Raw genomic sequence first — 15890 nt, forward strand, 5'->3', positions numbered from 1 at the left:
CAATGTCGACTTCCTGTGCCAATCAGGTAATAAAAAATAAGTCATACAAAAATGATCTATGTGCCGTTCACAAAACATTGTGCATTGTAATTCATGATCTGTCCTACAAAATTTGCATGAAAATATATCCATGAAATAAGGTTTGAAGTGTATTTGTTAAAATAGTAATATAATGGCAGATATACTGATAGTGACTGATTTACAATAGTAACCTGTTTGGGGATAACCTCTGTGGGGTGTATGAATAGTTATAATCCATGCAAGATGAAGTAGGGGAACTATTCCATGAAGTTCCGTGACTATTCATTTTCATGCAGCATTCCTGTGAAGTGCTGAGAGGCTGCACTCCTGATGCAGGGTTTGTAGACCTCTCCAGGTAGCGGCAGGAACCAGAAGAGGAAGTAGAATGGGAGGGCTGATAACCATTTGGCCAGCAGGAAGTGTGATTTAAACCTAGAAGAGAAAGCAATCTTCATCAAAGCATACAACGAGGAGACACTAATTTACATCATCTAAATAAATTATAATTTACTTCTGTTTAATATCTTAGTCAATGTAATCACAGAAAAAAGGTTGAGAGCCATATTTGGGTGTTTTTTTTTTTTGTTTTTTTTACTTGCCCTTCAAAATGTTACTACATATAAACTAATGTATCCAGTCAAATACAATGCTAAGGCCCCGTTCAGACTGCAGAACGCAGACCGCAACGCATGCGGACCGCAACGCGTACGAACGCACGCCATCCGCGTTCGTAAGCGTTGTGTGGCTGATCCCATCACTGAAAAGTGAATGGGACAGCCATGCGTTTTTACAAAAAATGCGTGCAGCATGCGTTCCCGGACCGCACAGGTCCGGAACGCATGCAGTGTGAACATCAGACATTGCACTCTATGCAATGGCTGATGTCGTGCGTGTCGGCCACCTGCACGCATTTCCAAAACGCGGCTGGAAACGCGTGCAGTGTGAACGGGGCCAACGTATACCGGTAGGAACACACTAGGCAGAATCGCATATGCGTGTTCCATAGCACATAGTGGAAAACGCATATGCGATTGTGCCTAGTGTGTTCCTACCCTAAAGCTGGCTATACACTATACAATTTATGATCAACAAAACGGTTGGCCAACTAAAAACCAACATTGCGGTTCAGCAATTTGATCGTAATATTGATTGCAATTACAATCATAAATATTTAAATCCACTTTAATTTATGATTGATTAGAAATTTTTGTTTTCTCAAACGTCTCATTTGGCAAAAAAAGTTGAACTCCCATTTATGGACATTTCCAGATGCATGGCTTTCTTTACACTTGGACTGTATGATGTATACATATTCATTTCATCCTATATACAGTATAAACCACTAAAGCATGCATAACAGATCTAATGTATAGGCATGTAGCGCTACTGGCATCTGGGAACACATGAAAAGAACTGGAAGTAAACGGCAGCAAAACAAAGCTATGTGTACTAAAAAGGGGTAATCTAAGCTTCTGGCTGACCTGTTACACAGTCCCAGAGATGCCAGATATGAATAGGAAGTTATTGCATAGTGCCTCTATCTCCAGAAGGTAAGGAAAACGTCTTTGCTGCGAGTGTGTGACTTTGCTATCAGCAGAAAATACTTTTCATGAACATAAATCATTCATTAAAATAAGTCATACCAAACTCATTTGCGGTTGTCCATGTGGGAACCATTAATCAGTAAATGTTGTGACTTTAGATGTAAAGATTAAAATAAACCAAGAAGGTACTAAGTATTGTTGGTTAAAGATATCCAGTGTAAAGAAACCTACGCTTTAAAAAATAGCTTGCATACAGTTTCTATATGATGACCATAATAGTAGTATTAGAATACAATGCTCACTTTTCTGGTATGTTGGGTTGTTGTGGATCTGTAAACTTTAACGCTATAGGTTTTCTATACACCAGCGGTTCTGGATGTAAGCCTGGCTTCAGGGGCATAAGGAGATAATTTGCATATTCAGCAGTGTGCATTGTGGGTAACCATAGCTCCACACTTAACCTTCCTGGCGGTAACCCCGAACATAGTTCGGGGTAAGCCGCGCAGGAGGTTTTCTCCGGCCCTGCTCGGCCAATTTTCTTAATTTTTTTTTTGCTGGACGCAGCTAGCACTTTGCTAGCTGCGCCAGTACACCGATCGCCGCCGCCCCGCGCCCGATCACCGCTATCCGTTGCGGCGCGCCCCCCCCCCCCCCCCCCGACCCCGTGCGCTGCCTGGCCAATCAGTGCCAGGCAGCGGCGAGGGGTGGATCGGGACTCCCAATGACGTCACAACGTCGCTGACGTCGGTGACGTCATCCCGCCCCGTCGCCATGGCGACGGGGGAAGCCCTCCAGGGCGGGGGGATGCCGCTGAGCAGCGGCTATCATGTAGTGAGCCCTGGGCTCGCTACATGATTTAAAAAAAAAAAAAAAACTGCCGCACTGCCTCCTGGCGGAATTTTTCATACCGCCAGGAGGGTTAAATCTGAATTAATGCAAGTACGTACCTTCTGTTTTATTAAGGAAAACAACACTAAGCATTGCTTTTTTGTAGGTGTCTTTTAGTCCCCAGTACTTTCCTGGTGGTTTTGGTCACCCCAAGCTGCTTGGTCACTTTATACCAGAAAATGCAGGAAATGCTTCTGAGGCTAAAATCAGTGGGCATTCTGATTCATTTACTGCATTCTACTGTATGTCACGACAGTGGGTTAATCTTGTGGAAATTGTACTGGTATGTTCTTTATGGTGAGACATATATACACACACAGGTGTCCAGTGCTGTGGGTCTCCTACAACCACACACACTGTGCTGCTCTCCCCTAGCTCCCGATCATGACTCGCATCATTCATGTGATCAGAAGCCTTCGAATGGCAGCACATGGTGTGCCACTGTGAAGCATGGAGGAGACCTGCAGTGTTGAAGCAGGAAAATATTACAACCGCTCCCTGCACTACTCTGCATGCTGGTGGTGAGAGGGAGGATGAGGAGCAGGTGCTTAGAACCCCCCCCCCCCCCCCCCCCCAATCCTGGGCTATGCCTCTGATGGCACTGACATTTTCTTTTCAAAGCACTTTTCAAAGTACATTTCACAATTCTTATCAGAGGCACTCCAAGATGACATAATTCTCCCACTATGTAAAGTCACCTGACTAAAGCACTGGAGCTTCTTTACTTCCAAGGCTTGTATACAGATTAGATGGCTTTTGACCAAGGCAATCAGTCAAGGCCGTTTATGCCAAGAAACTAGCGTGTGAATGGTAGACCTGATGTGTCGCCGAGAAATCCGGAGGGTTCGATCATCTTGGCCAAGTGCATTCCTCCTTATCCCTCATACTGGAAACCACTTCTTAATGCACTGCACCATCATCCCGCCTCACCAATCCATAGCAACAGAATGTATTGCTTGCTTGTAGGCTAGGAATGCATCTGTACAGCATCCAGGCCCCAAATTGTCACCCCAGGAATTGAAGCCCGATACCTGTGAGTGACAGTCATTGTGTGTGCATACTCACCTTTAGAATGTATGTGTTCAGACTACCTTACAAAGGGGAACTGTAGTGAAAATAACATAGTGAATATTTTTTTACAATATTGCTTTATAAATTAGTCAGTGTTTGCCTATTGTAAAAACTTTCCTCACCCTGATTTACATTCTGAAATGTATCCCAGGTGACAACATCTTTTTTGCTGGCAGGTGCATTGTTGAGGAATGGTTGTGTGCTGTGTGTTCTGACGGGTGTAGAAAAAAAAACATCTGGCCTCCCAGAGTGCACTGGGAGAAGAAGGGTGCATAGCTAAACAGCATGGGCTTCAAATCACTGGGAGGGCTGGGTTTCATAGCAATATACAGCAATATATAGATATTGGAAGCATTTCTGTTGCTGAAACCAGGACAACCACAGTAAAAGTGGGTATCCTGAATAATTTACTGCATTCTACTATATGTCACTACAGTGCCTCTTTAAGTGCTCCATCTTACCAAGAACCATTAACCACCCTGGCGTTCTATTAAGATCGCCAGGGCAGCTGCATGAGGGTTTTTTTTAAATAAAAAAAAAAATATTTCATGCAGCCAACTGAAAGTTGGCTGCATGAAAGCCCACTAGATGGCGCTCCGGAGGCGTTCTTCTGATCGCCTCCGGCGCCCGGAATAAACAAGGAAGGCCGCAATGAGCGGCCTTCCTTGTTTTGCTTAGATCGTCGCCATAGCGACGAGCGGAGTGACGTCATGGACGTCAGCCGACGTCCTGACGTCTGCCGCCTCCGATCCAGCCCTTAGCGCTGGCCGGAACTATTTGTTCCGGCTGCGCAGGGCTCAGGCGGCTGGGGGGACCCTCTTTCGCCGCTGCTCGCGGCGGATCGCCGCAGAGCGGCGGCGATCGGGCAGCACACGCGGCTGGCAAAGTGCCGGCTGCGTGTGCTGCTCTTTATTTCATGTAAATCGGCCCAGCAGGGCCTGAGCGGCACCCTCTGGCGGTAATGGACGAGCTGAGCTCGTCCATACCGCTAAGGTGGTTAAATAGCGGGTCATAATCAAAGAATAGCAGCGCAACACAGCTGAGGCTTCTACAACATTTCGCTGAGTACATGCTTATAGCTTACGATTTGAAAACACAGACTTCCTACTTTATTTATAGACTGATAAATTATATTAAAGCCCAACGTCATCCCAATTAAGCTTTTGAGCTTAGATTTGCTTGAGAAGAGTAAGCTGATTTGTTACTACACTGGGGAGATTTGCCCTCAGTTCTTGTATATTAAATCTAAAAGGTGGCCATACAGACTGTTTCCCAATCCACCGACCCAACAATTACTCCCTCAGGCTCTTTCACATTACATAACATGTACTCAAATGCGTCCTACGGCGTGCCGTCGGGAAGTTGCGGTTCAACGCTGATCAGGGATGTTAGTTCTAATTGACCCAACGGGGAAACGCTTGCGGCGGATGATTACAACGTAATGCTCTGGAACACTTTGTCTAATGTGAAAGGTAACATGAAAGTCAATAGACTTTCATGTCACCCCGCTTACCGCCTCCTAGCAGCGATCCGTGAAAACGCACGGATCAGCTCCTAGTGAGAAAGAGCCCTCACAGAAAATTCCACAGACAATAGCAATTTCCAATGTGCATGCAGACAGCAATAACATCCAGTGGAAGATTTATGCCTTCCGTGCTTGATTCAAAACTAAAAGCAATGTTTTGAGTGGAATTAGGACTTACATTAGAATCAGAAGCACTTGTATAATATAGCAGTACTGCATTAGCATTTATGAGCATGGTAATTTAATCTCTCCTATAACTGTACCGGAGTACCTGAGACATGCCAAACAATTTATGTGCACTGGCTGTCAGGCAACTGCACAGAAGTCAGTGTAAATAATTAAACACTGATTAGATTTGATCCTTGTACACCTGGTGGCCTTTTTCCACAGTCATTAGGATTTTATCAAACCAATGATTGTGTCTGTAACTTGGTGTTGTTGGCATTTGCCTTATTTGAAAGCATTTCGGCTTTACCGGTCCCAAAACTCGGGATTTAGTAGGTCCTGAATATTAACTCCTTTGAAGTCAATTGTGTAAAAGAGAAAACAAAATGTATAGTTTGTCTCTGAAGGGCAAGTACAGCAGCAATATTCACCAGTATGGCATGAAAAGACTACCATACGGCTGAGGAGCACTGTGCCATCAAATAAAAAGTTGGAAACCGTGTACACCTGGGTGGAGAATAGATGCCATTTTAGGTAAAGAAAAATATGAAAAAGGTTCAAATTCAGAAAACGACACCTTTGTGAGGTCCCTCCACCTAGCTCAGGCTATTCTGGAACTTGAAGCACCAGTACTGTATATGCTGATAGTCTTTTCTTGTAGCCTGAACCTCAGCTGATGTCAGGTTATCACGTGACTGTAGCTGTGCATTGCCCTCTCCCTGCCTATATCCTTAGCTTTATTTATTTTATTTTCATTTATTTATTTGTGGATAAGAGAAGCCCATGCAGGGATTTGGTTAGGCTGGCAGTGTGACTGCTTGCCCCCTTTAGGAGTTTGTGGAAGGCATGACCAAGGCTAGCCTGGTTCATTTTGATAAAAGTGAAGCAGTTCACATGGTCTGTGGACAGGCAGAGGACTCAGATGATCACTGCAGCAGAACAGCAGAGCTTAAGGTCCATACCCATGGCAAGATTTCATCTGTCAAAATGACAGACATCATGTCAAGACAAGACAAGTAACATTTATATAGCGCTTTTCTCCTGGCCGACTCATTGCGCCAGAGCTGCAGCCGCTAGGACGCGCTCTATAGCCAGTAGCAGTGTTAGGGAGACTTGCCTAAGGTCTCCTACTGAATAGGTGCTGGCTTACTGAACTGGAAGAACCGAGATTCGAACCCTGGTCTCCTGTGTCAGAAGCAGAGCCCTTAACCATTACACTATCCAGTCACCTGGATTTAAATAATAAACAATAACGCACGGTTACAGGTGGCTGAAGTCTAGCGATGCTTATGCATTTTGAAAAATTGACATGGCGGATCAAATGGAATCAATTCCTTCAACATCCCCCTGTGTAAACAATCTTTCTGCTAAAGTCTAGGGAACTCCCCCCTATATCCTCCCCCGCTTAACGATCCTATTGTTGGCAATCTACTTACAGTCTATTGCTGTTGGCCACATCCTTTCGGTAAAGATCTTTACTATAAAGATCGTGGAAACTTGGATCATCGGCGGTTTCTATTTGATGACCTCACCTTCTTCTGTATACTTCTACCCTCTTCTTGTATTTTCAGCTGTGCACCTCTTATTTCCTACATACTTCAGTTTCTTCTGTATTTTTGTTTTGTAGTCTTTGGTTCTTCTTTTACCCTGGTTGTAATCACTATTTATGTCCCTGCCATAATACTGATCAGGAGCCCTGTTGGTGGATAATCTGAATTTTCAAAGGCTTCCTATTGGTCTATTGTATGGTTTAAGGAATTCTAAATCTTGTTGCAAATGAAAGCATCCATACCACTGGTTTATAATCATGCACAATTTTCTTTAAGAATATTTTTTCAGCATTATCAAACCTTACCATTCATTTGTGGTGGAGAACATGGCTCTGATCCAGAATCAGGAGGCGAGTCTGGTAACCTGGTTTAAATTAAATATAAACGAATGTATAATTAATATCATATACAATTAGTTATATTTTCTACGAGAAACAAAAACTAATAATGGCAATTAAAACTTTAAAGAGCAACTGTAGTGAAAATAAAGTAATGAAAAAAATGCTTAATTTTTACAATAATTATTTATAAATGATTTAGTCATTGTTTACCCATTGTAAAATCTTTCCTCTCCTTGATTTACATTCTGACAGTCATCACATGGCGACATTTTTACTGCTGGCAGGTGATGTCTGTGGAAAGAGATGATGCATTTTTGGCAGTTGGAAACAGCTGTTATTTTCCACAATGCAACAAGGGTCCCACAGCGTTATGTCTGCACCCTGTTGCTGACATCACACTGTGGGAGGGGTTTCACCACAATATCAGCCACAAAGAGCCCCCTGATGATCAGCTTTCTCATGGGAAGGGGTATCTGCTACTAATTGGGATGAAGTTCAATCCTTGGTTACAGTTCTCTTTTACTGTATCCAACACACAAGAAAAAAATCATCACTATCTCACACAACTCTACTAAAAATAAATTATTGGATATCATTAGTCTTGCAGAAACAGGCACAGATAACAGTCAAAAGTGACAAGAGAAAAACATCCTATCATTTAACTTCTAAAACCATGTAAACACAGAGGCAGGGATTGGGATTCAATCCCTTCTGTGACAGTGCAGTGCTGATGCTGTACAGGCTAGCGTTTCATCTGTTGCTATGGAGGATGGTGGAAGGTCATCAAGTGGAGCACAATGGAGCAGACTACCTGGGAGTGGGGGAATGGAGAAAATAAACGTGATTGGGTGGTGCTTGAGCGTTGGGGATCGCTAAAGATCAATCATGCCTGATCTTTAGCAGACATTGGGCTGTTTTTTTTTCTAAGGTTTAAAGAGATGAATCCTCCAGGAATTGCCTGCATACTCTCACCACACAAGGCCAGGCTTTGTTGTGCACCAGGAGGAACCCAGGACTCCTATCACCAGCACAGGATCTTACAATGGGTCCTAGGAATTCTTCCTGATACCTAATGGCAGTCAAGGTGCCGTTGTCTAGCCGATAAGAGGTCTGTGCGTTCCTCCATAAACATGTCTTCCCAGACTATAGGCTCATACACACGGGGCACAACTGTCGCCACAAACACGTGGCACGCGCATGTTGCGGTGACAGGTCCTCCGTGTGTATGAGGTGCGCGCCACGAACTGTCGCTACTCAGAGCTGTCGCCAGGCGATTGACTTGGCCAATCGCCAGCAACAGCTGTCACAGCAACCGTCGCTAGTCCGCCACGCATACTGCGTGTGTATGTGTGGACTACCGACAGCTACACACAGCTAGAAGGGAGCTTTCGGCGGAAGCTCCCTTTTAGCTGTGGGTAACTGTCGGTAGTCCGCACATACACACGCAGTACGCGTGGCGGACTAGCGGCCTTCCGGCAGGGGGCCGAACCTTCGGCAGCAGCTTCCGCCGCGTTGAGCTTTATAAAGTCATGGAGCACTTGATCAATTTTAACTGTATTTTTTTTGTATTGTCTGTTTAATATTGAATGGCACAAGTTATTAACCATCAATATTGTTAGGATCAAAGACCACAGGCATTTCCCAATGGACAGTACAAGAGTGGTACTGCAGGAAATTAGGTAAGTCTATCATCAGCACCACAGTGTGGTCAGTTTCTGCCAGTGGTCACTTTCTAGTTAGTCAGGTGTGGCTACATCTGTCAGTGGGCACAGCAGGCTCAGGAAACAAGGAACTGGACACTAGTTAGTTTGAGTGTCATAAAGATCATGTCAGGTAAGAGGAAGGTTAATTGGGGATTTATGTTGGGTTTCGTTCATCTAAGGGCTAAGATCTGGGGTATCAGCAGCTGTGGCCACTGTATTTCCTGCGGTGTAAAAGTGTATGAAGTTGCATAGTGTTTCGCAGGTAATATCTGTTGAATACACTTTACATACTGTAATAGATTATTGGTAGATATGATTTCCCTGTCATGTGCCCAAATGGGCCCCACCAGCCAGCCATCATGCCCCCCCACAAATCTGAAGTTGGAGCCACCACTGGCCCTCAGTCAGGTCATTCTCATAAAGTCTGTTAAAGTCTGATTGGCCAGAGACATTCACACTAGTGGCCTGCTGGAGGTCATTTTGTAGGGCTCTAGCAGTGGTCATCTTGACCCCCCCCCCCCTGTCCAAAAGAGCAAATACATGTTCTGCTGATGGGTTAAGGAGCTTCTACTGCCCTGTGCAGATCTCACAGAGTAACAGCCTGTCTCCTGGAATCTCATACCCTTGAGGCTGAACTAGAAGACACAGCAAACTTTTTTTTTTGCAAAGGCACGTATTGTGGTGCTGTCCTGGAGGACTACCCATGTAATCTCTGTAGGACCCAAGTAATGCCTCATTCTTCCAGTAGTAACACTGACCATAGCCAAATGCAAAAATAGTGGAGGTAAAAAAAAAGTCAAAAGATGGCCAGATTGATATCCCAGAAATTTCACTGACTTGATACCATACTCTGATTAAATAAAGTTCCTTTTTGACAAGTTAAAAAAGGCACTAAGACCTCTTGGTCAGTACACCACAATTCTGTATTTCAGCAACATGTCTGGTCTTGGCCTCTTATGTTTATGACCCTGTTTCATTGTTGTATCTGTCAGTCACCTGCTTTCTTGCCAATAAAACATGTGAATGTTTATGTATGTATGTATGTATATATATATATATATATATATATATATATATATATATATGTTTATGGTTTGATGGGACATAGGTCCCGGAAACTTTAACACACCTCATTTTAAGATCCCATATGTTCACTGCAACTAAATAAGTCATTGCAGCCTCATGGAAAAAAACATTCTTAAGTTTATAACAAGTTAAGATTAGATTGAGGCACTGCATGTTTTTTGAAAAAAATGGGGCAATACACAATGACAAACCTGCACACAAGTCTAGTCCTCATTATACTGATGATGATAAAGGCCCTCCCTTGAATAGTGTGTGAACTTGGGCAGCTTCTTCACATACTCATTTGGACACCCCTAAAGTCTCACTCAGTGTAAATGGAGATGGCCTAATGCTCCGCATTGTTTTTCCTCATAAGCCGACGCTACTCTGCTCTCCTCTGCTTCTCTGTCTCTTCTTACACTCTTCTTTGCTTTTTCTCTTATTTCAACTGCAACATTCATTCCTCCTTTACCCTTTCTTAATTTAAATTTGTCTCTTCTGATTTAATTGTATCACCCAATAGGACAGGGTTACTAGATGTGCGTTGAGTTGAATCCTTGCAAACAGATGGCATTCCGCCCTTGCAGGAAACATTCCACAATGTGTAGCACTCTGTGCAGGTACCAACTTTGTAGGTAAGCCTGGAAATAACAGGCATATTCTTACTATCTATTTGAGTATGCTTACAGTATATGGGTTCGATTGTAGAAGCCTATTTATGTATACAGATATCGACTTAACTAAGGGTTGGTTCACACGGGCTTCTGCTGAGCTTTCGCTCGGCGCCACATTCAAATGCCAACATTTAGATGCTAGCTTTTGAAGGCTTTTGGGAAGCGTTCAAGGCTAGCAGTTCTGGTCTCTGTTATTGTTTCCTGGCGTTTACTGCCTGTGAAAGCAACATGTTGCTTTCGAGAATAGATGCAACGCCGGGATCTACCGCTTGGCTTTCATGAAAGCCTGCAAAAGCCAGCTCTAAACGCTCCCTTTCACTTGAATGGGACGGCAGTAGATCCAAAAAAACGCTGCATCTTAAACGCCGCGTTGAACGCCACAAAAACACCCGTGTGAACCAGCCCTAATATGGACCAAATTGTCAATATTTAAAATGTAAAGAACTTGCTCGTGGCACAGGTTTATCATACTAACTGTAATACTGAGTGTGTGTGTATATATATATATATATATATATACATATATATATATATATACATACATACACACAGACAATAAGGTAAATAAAACAAGATCAACTTACATTCCTAATAGAGAGAAATAAGGTAGAGTTGATACATTTTGTTGAATACTCTACTTCCCCGCATAATAGCTTGCTTTGTAACAGACATGATCAATGGATAATTTGCTGCCGAGTATAGAACTTCCCTAGTCTGCTATTATTTTATAAAGTTGCCCACACAAATAACCATAAAAACAATACTTTCTGGTGGAATAAAAACTTTTATCAAACCAATGAAAATTGAAAGTGTTAAAAGTGTTTCTATAACATACACAATTTACATGTCACATGAATCACTAATCACAAGAGGTAATTCAACAAGTGAGAGATGTGACTGATTACTTACAGCACTCCAAATGCAAAGTCATTACTGATGTACTCTTCCAGCATTCTCGTATCCACCATGGGGCATTCCAAGGCTCTGTGTACATCCTGTCCTGCAAACCACATTTTACGGTCAATATACAGAATTGTAGATTGATCTATCATTTCAGTAAGGCTGGATTTACAGTGGTCAGTTGCATAATGCATGTGTTAAAATATGTGTGAACTGCAATGGAGTCTGGACATATACATTAATTCCAAGCCTGCTTGCAGAGCATTAGAATAAGGTGATCAGGCCCACAGAATTGTATAGGCAGTGAGTTGACATGCAGAGTTATTCTGCAATGCTACTGATGCACTGTGAACTAGCACTAACACTCTTTTGTAGGAAGTTTTTTTTTTATCTTTAACCCTTCCCTCTTAGTACCTTCTACAAAATGAAGAAACAAATAAATATTTTGCATAAGTGTACCACCTCTTAATTAACTACTTTATGAAACGCCAATTGGCGTCAAATCCTGGAGGCGTGTTTTGCTGGGGATCGCGTGCACTAATGCGCGTGCATCCTTGATTTAATGACAGTCCGTCGCTAGGAGACTGTTAGACAGCGGAAGCGGCATCTATTTACATTGTACAGCGCTGTACTGGGGACAGCTGTGTCACTCAGCTGTTCCCTGGGGAGGCACAAGAGCGATCGACTCTCATAGGCTGATGCCTGTGACAGCTGTTCGCGGTGATTGGCTGGCGGGAAGGGGGGGGGGGGGGCGGGAAGAAAATGTAAAAAAAAAAGTAAATTTTATTTACAATAAAAAAAAAAATACAATTAAAAACTAAAACAAAAAAAACAGCAGCGATAAAAGCCCACCAACAGAAAGCTCTGTTGGTGGGCAGAAAAGGGGGGAGGGACTTCTTCTGTATGCACTGTTGTGCGGCTCTGCAGCAAGCCATTAAAGCTGAAGAGCCCTAATTTGAAAAAAATAGCCTGGTCACTGGGAAGGGGGGGGGGGGGGGGCGGGGGGAGTTAAAGCCTGTTGTCCTTAAGAGGTTAATATGTGCTTTGTCACATTTCTGTAAATTAAATATAAACTCAAAGTGTTTTGTGATGCTTTGTTTTTGTGATCTGCTTCAGATCATGCAGCAGCATTTCAATGGAAAAACAGGAAAAATATTGGGAGAATTTTTTTTATTTATTAAAGTGTACCTGAGGTGACATGATGAGACACGTGTATGTACTGTGCCAAGCATATACTGTAACTAGGCTGTGTTTTCTTTTCCTGCCAGAAAGAGAGGTATGCAAATGGCAGTTTCTCTCCAGTCGGAACCTAGTCGGACTATATTGTCAGGACCGGTTTAAACCACACGGGGGCCCTGGGGCAAAAGTAACTTGGGGGCCCCCCTACATCCCCCCCCCCCCCAGCAAAGTCAGCCCCCGAACAGACTGTTGCCCCTCGTGGTCTCGCATAGACTTTTCCCATGGCCCCCGCACATTGTGTAGCTCAGCTGCCTTGTAATAACTCACCTGTATCAGCTGCTCCCTCCTGTGCTTTGCCTTCAGCCCTGCTGCCCGTGTCTCCTCCATCCGGCACATGTTACGTGTAAATAACATGCACAGGGTCATAGAGGCAGGCAGCGTGGCTGAAGAGGGAGCACGGGATGGAGCTGCTGCAGGGATAGGTGAGTTATTATAAGGCAGATGGGTAGGAGTTTAACTACATCAGGCCCTCTACAGAGATTTGTTGGTAGACACCCCTCTTGGACGAGAACAGAGATATACAAACAGAATCAATCAGTAAAAAATTAAGAGTGTCGCCCAAGAATGTCCCACAAAGCTACGTATGCCATGTTCCAACAAGCTATTCAGTCAACTATTCAGACATTTAAAAAAAATCACCAGGATTGCACTTTTATTTAGCTTTCTTGTATGACAAGAAGACACAACCAGCACTAGGGGAAGAGGGAAACCAAGGTGAATGAGGGTGGGCAGGTGCCAACCAAGAGGGCTTCTGAGAGTTTTTCAAATCAACAGTGATTTGGAAAGCGCTTGGCTAATGTTACCCTATGACGGTGTTTTCACAGCAGCGTTGTGATTTTTTCAAAATCACAAACACACTGCATGTAGCATTTTTTTGAGCGATTCATTCAAAAATCGCACTCACAAATTGCTAGCGATTGCTATTGCGATTTTGGCTTGTACTAGCCCAGAGAGAGGAGGAGTGGAGAGAAATTGAGAATAGCCTGAGATGCAGCAGAGAGCTTATCTGTATTGCAGTCCCACATCACACAGAGGCTACTTGCCTGTAATAGGATTCCTGTCCCTGCCGGTCTCTCACACAAGTCAGAAAGCAACCCTCCTGGAGTCTAGGGACTGTCAAAAACTTTTCAACTTGTATAACACCTTATCCACACATGCAGTCATTATAACAATGGGGAGAGACAAGACAGATGTTTGCCCACGGACCCTCCAGGCAAGCTCTGCATCATGCTGTGTATATTTACCAGCTTGCCTGCCCTCTAATTGCACTTTTATCAGCTAGCCTTGTGTTTCACACTGCCTTACAACAACAAACCTGAATATACCAGACACCCTAAATCACTGAATGAAAGCCGCCTGGGGTGGGGGAGATGGCCCCCCTTCCCCCCCTGGCCAGTGTGGGTCTGCCTGCCACTGCAGCTGAGCTGAACATGCAGGCATATGGTAACAGTCTGAAAGACCACCTGGGGGGGCCCAGCAGAGGTCAGAGGCCCCGGGGCATTTGCCTCTTTTGTCTCTATGGTAGCGCCGGCCCTGTATATTGTAACCCTCACTGATAGGGAATAACAGCCATAAAAACATTTCCTAGCAGAGAACAGCTTCTGACTATAGTGGATAGATAAAAAAAGCAAATGGTTTGTATATTTTAGTAGTGGGACACTTGAAACACTGTGTCATTGAGCAGAGACAAACATTAAATTTAAAAGGTCATTTTTAGGAGTAGTAGTATAGATAAAATTTTGTACAATCGTAATCAATAAATAGTAAAAATAAAGCTTACCTCCAAGTAAAGACATACACCTATATATGGGGTAAAAGGTAATGTATTGGTCAGACACAAGAAATTAAAATCTGTACAAGATTTTTGGGGCGCCTCCACCACTGGGTGGAGGTGCCCCAAAAACATTTTCTACAATATTTTTTGGAGCGCGACCCATCCAGCTGAAGGACCCAAGACCCTGAGTAAGGATGAGTTTTCCTCACTGGCTATTAAATTGTGGTTGCAAGTGTTGCAACCCACGTTTGTGAGCATCACTCTACAGACCTGTTTTTCCTATCTCTTCTGGAAGGTCCCTGTAACCTCCAGAACCCAACCCCTTACAGATAAAATGTATCATCAGTTTATTTCACCTTGAGCTGTGACACTGTAGGATTCACTTTTACCTGCACTGGTAGAGGCCATTACATGATTATTCTAGCTCACATTAAATAGAAGCATTCCCCAATAGATCAGAGTCTGCGTTTCCATACACATTTTACTTCTTCTGAAAACTTTGTACATCATGGTCTGCAGTTAAATGAACTTCCAAAACGCAATCCTAAAATTCTCCCAGGCCAAACGCAGCCACTCTGTTGTTCCTTCAGCTGACTATTCTATTTAATTCCAAATCCAATGGCTGTTTGTGGAATTTTTCTTTAGAATCGTAGAAGCATTTACTGGTGACTTTTAAAAGTATATAAACTAATGCTGGGAATACACAATGAGATTTTTCACCAGATTTACTGTCCGATCAATTTTCCGGTCATTTTTCCAATCGATTTCCATTCACTTCTATAACAAATCGATCAGAAAAATGATCAAAAATCAGATCGGACCTGTCGGAAATTATCTATCAAACCATCTGTCAAAAAATCTCATGGTGTATTCCCAGCATTAGGCTGTTCTGTTTATCTTGAAGATGGCTATAAACATCAGCATACAGACGTGTATGTAGGCACAATACAAATACAATCACAGAACCTACTGACAACCAACAGACTCATAAGCATGCTCAGATTCAGCCCGGTGCTTGTAGTGGCTTAGCAAATAGCAAGTCAAAGTATCTATATGAATAGCAATAAAATAAATGTGAACCTCTAGAATATTAAGAATACAGGTTCCTTGAAGCCTTCTGATGAACTGTAGGTGATAACACACAAACACCAGTGTCATAAATACAGTAATGGCTTCAAAACTGGAGAAAAAGTTTCAAAAGTGGCAAACATAAAACTCTCACCACTTTTTTGAAAATTGCAAAAACAATAATGTGCAGGAAAAATAGTGAAAAACCAGAGCAGCAGTGCATCGGAATAGTAGATACACTATGGCCCCGAGGGTCCAGTCCATGTCTACTGAACCTAGAGGCAGATGTGCGCCATATTATGCAATGAATGGCAACATTTGCTGTCTGAAATAACTGTGCATGTCTGGTATGTGCCTTGGGG

At 43.2% G+C, this 15890-nt stretch overlaps 1 protein-coding gene across 1 annotated transcript in view; it reads right to left on the reverse strand.

The window, feature by feature from the left end:
• The window catches only part of MYRFL (myelin regulatory factor like), a 133328-nt gene that overhangs the window by 99007 nt on the left and 18431 nt on the right, over nucleotides 1-15890 (reverse strand). Inside the window, exons 2-4 of the mRNA XM_068273651.1 lie at nucleotides 11457-11547; nucleotides 7070-7128; nucleotides 213-453 (exon numbers count right to left, since the gene is read on the reverse strand). Of these exons, the coding sequence (XP_068129752.1) occupies nucleotides 213-453; nucleotides 7070-7128; nucleotides 11457-11547 (391 nt within the window). The remainder of the gene's footprint in view (nucleotides 1-212; nucleotides 454-7069; nucleotides 7129-11456; nucleotides 11548-15890) is intronic.

The sequence above is a fragment of the Hyperolius riggenbachi genome, chromosome 3 (genome assembly GCF_040937935.1).
Source record: "Hyperolius riggenbachi isolate aHypRig1 chromosome 3, aHypRig1.pri, whole genome shotgun sequence".
NCBI classification, from domain to species: Eukaryota; Metazoa; Chordata; class Amphibia; order Anura; family Hyperoliidae; genus Hyperolius; species Hyperolius riggenbachi.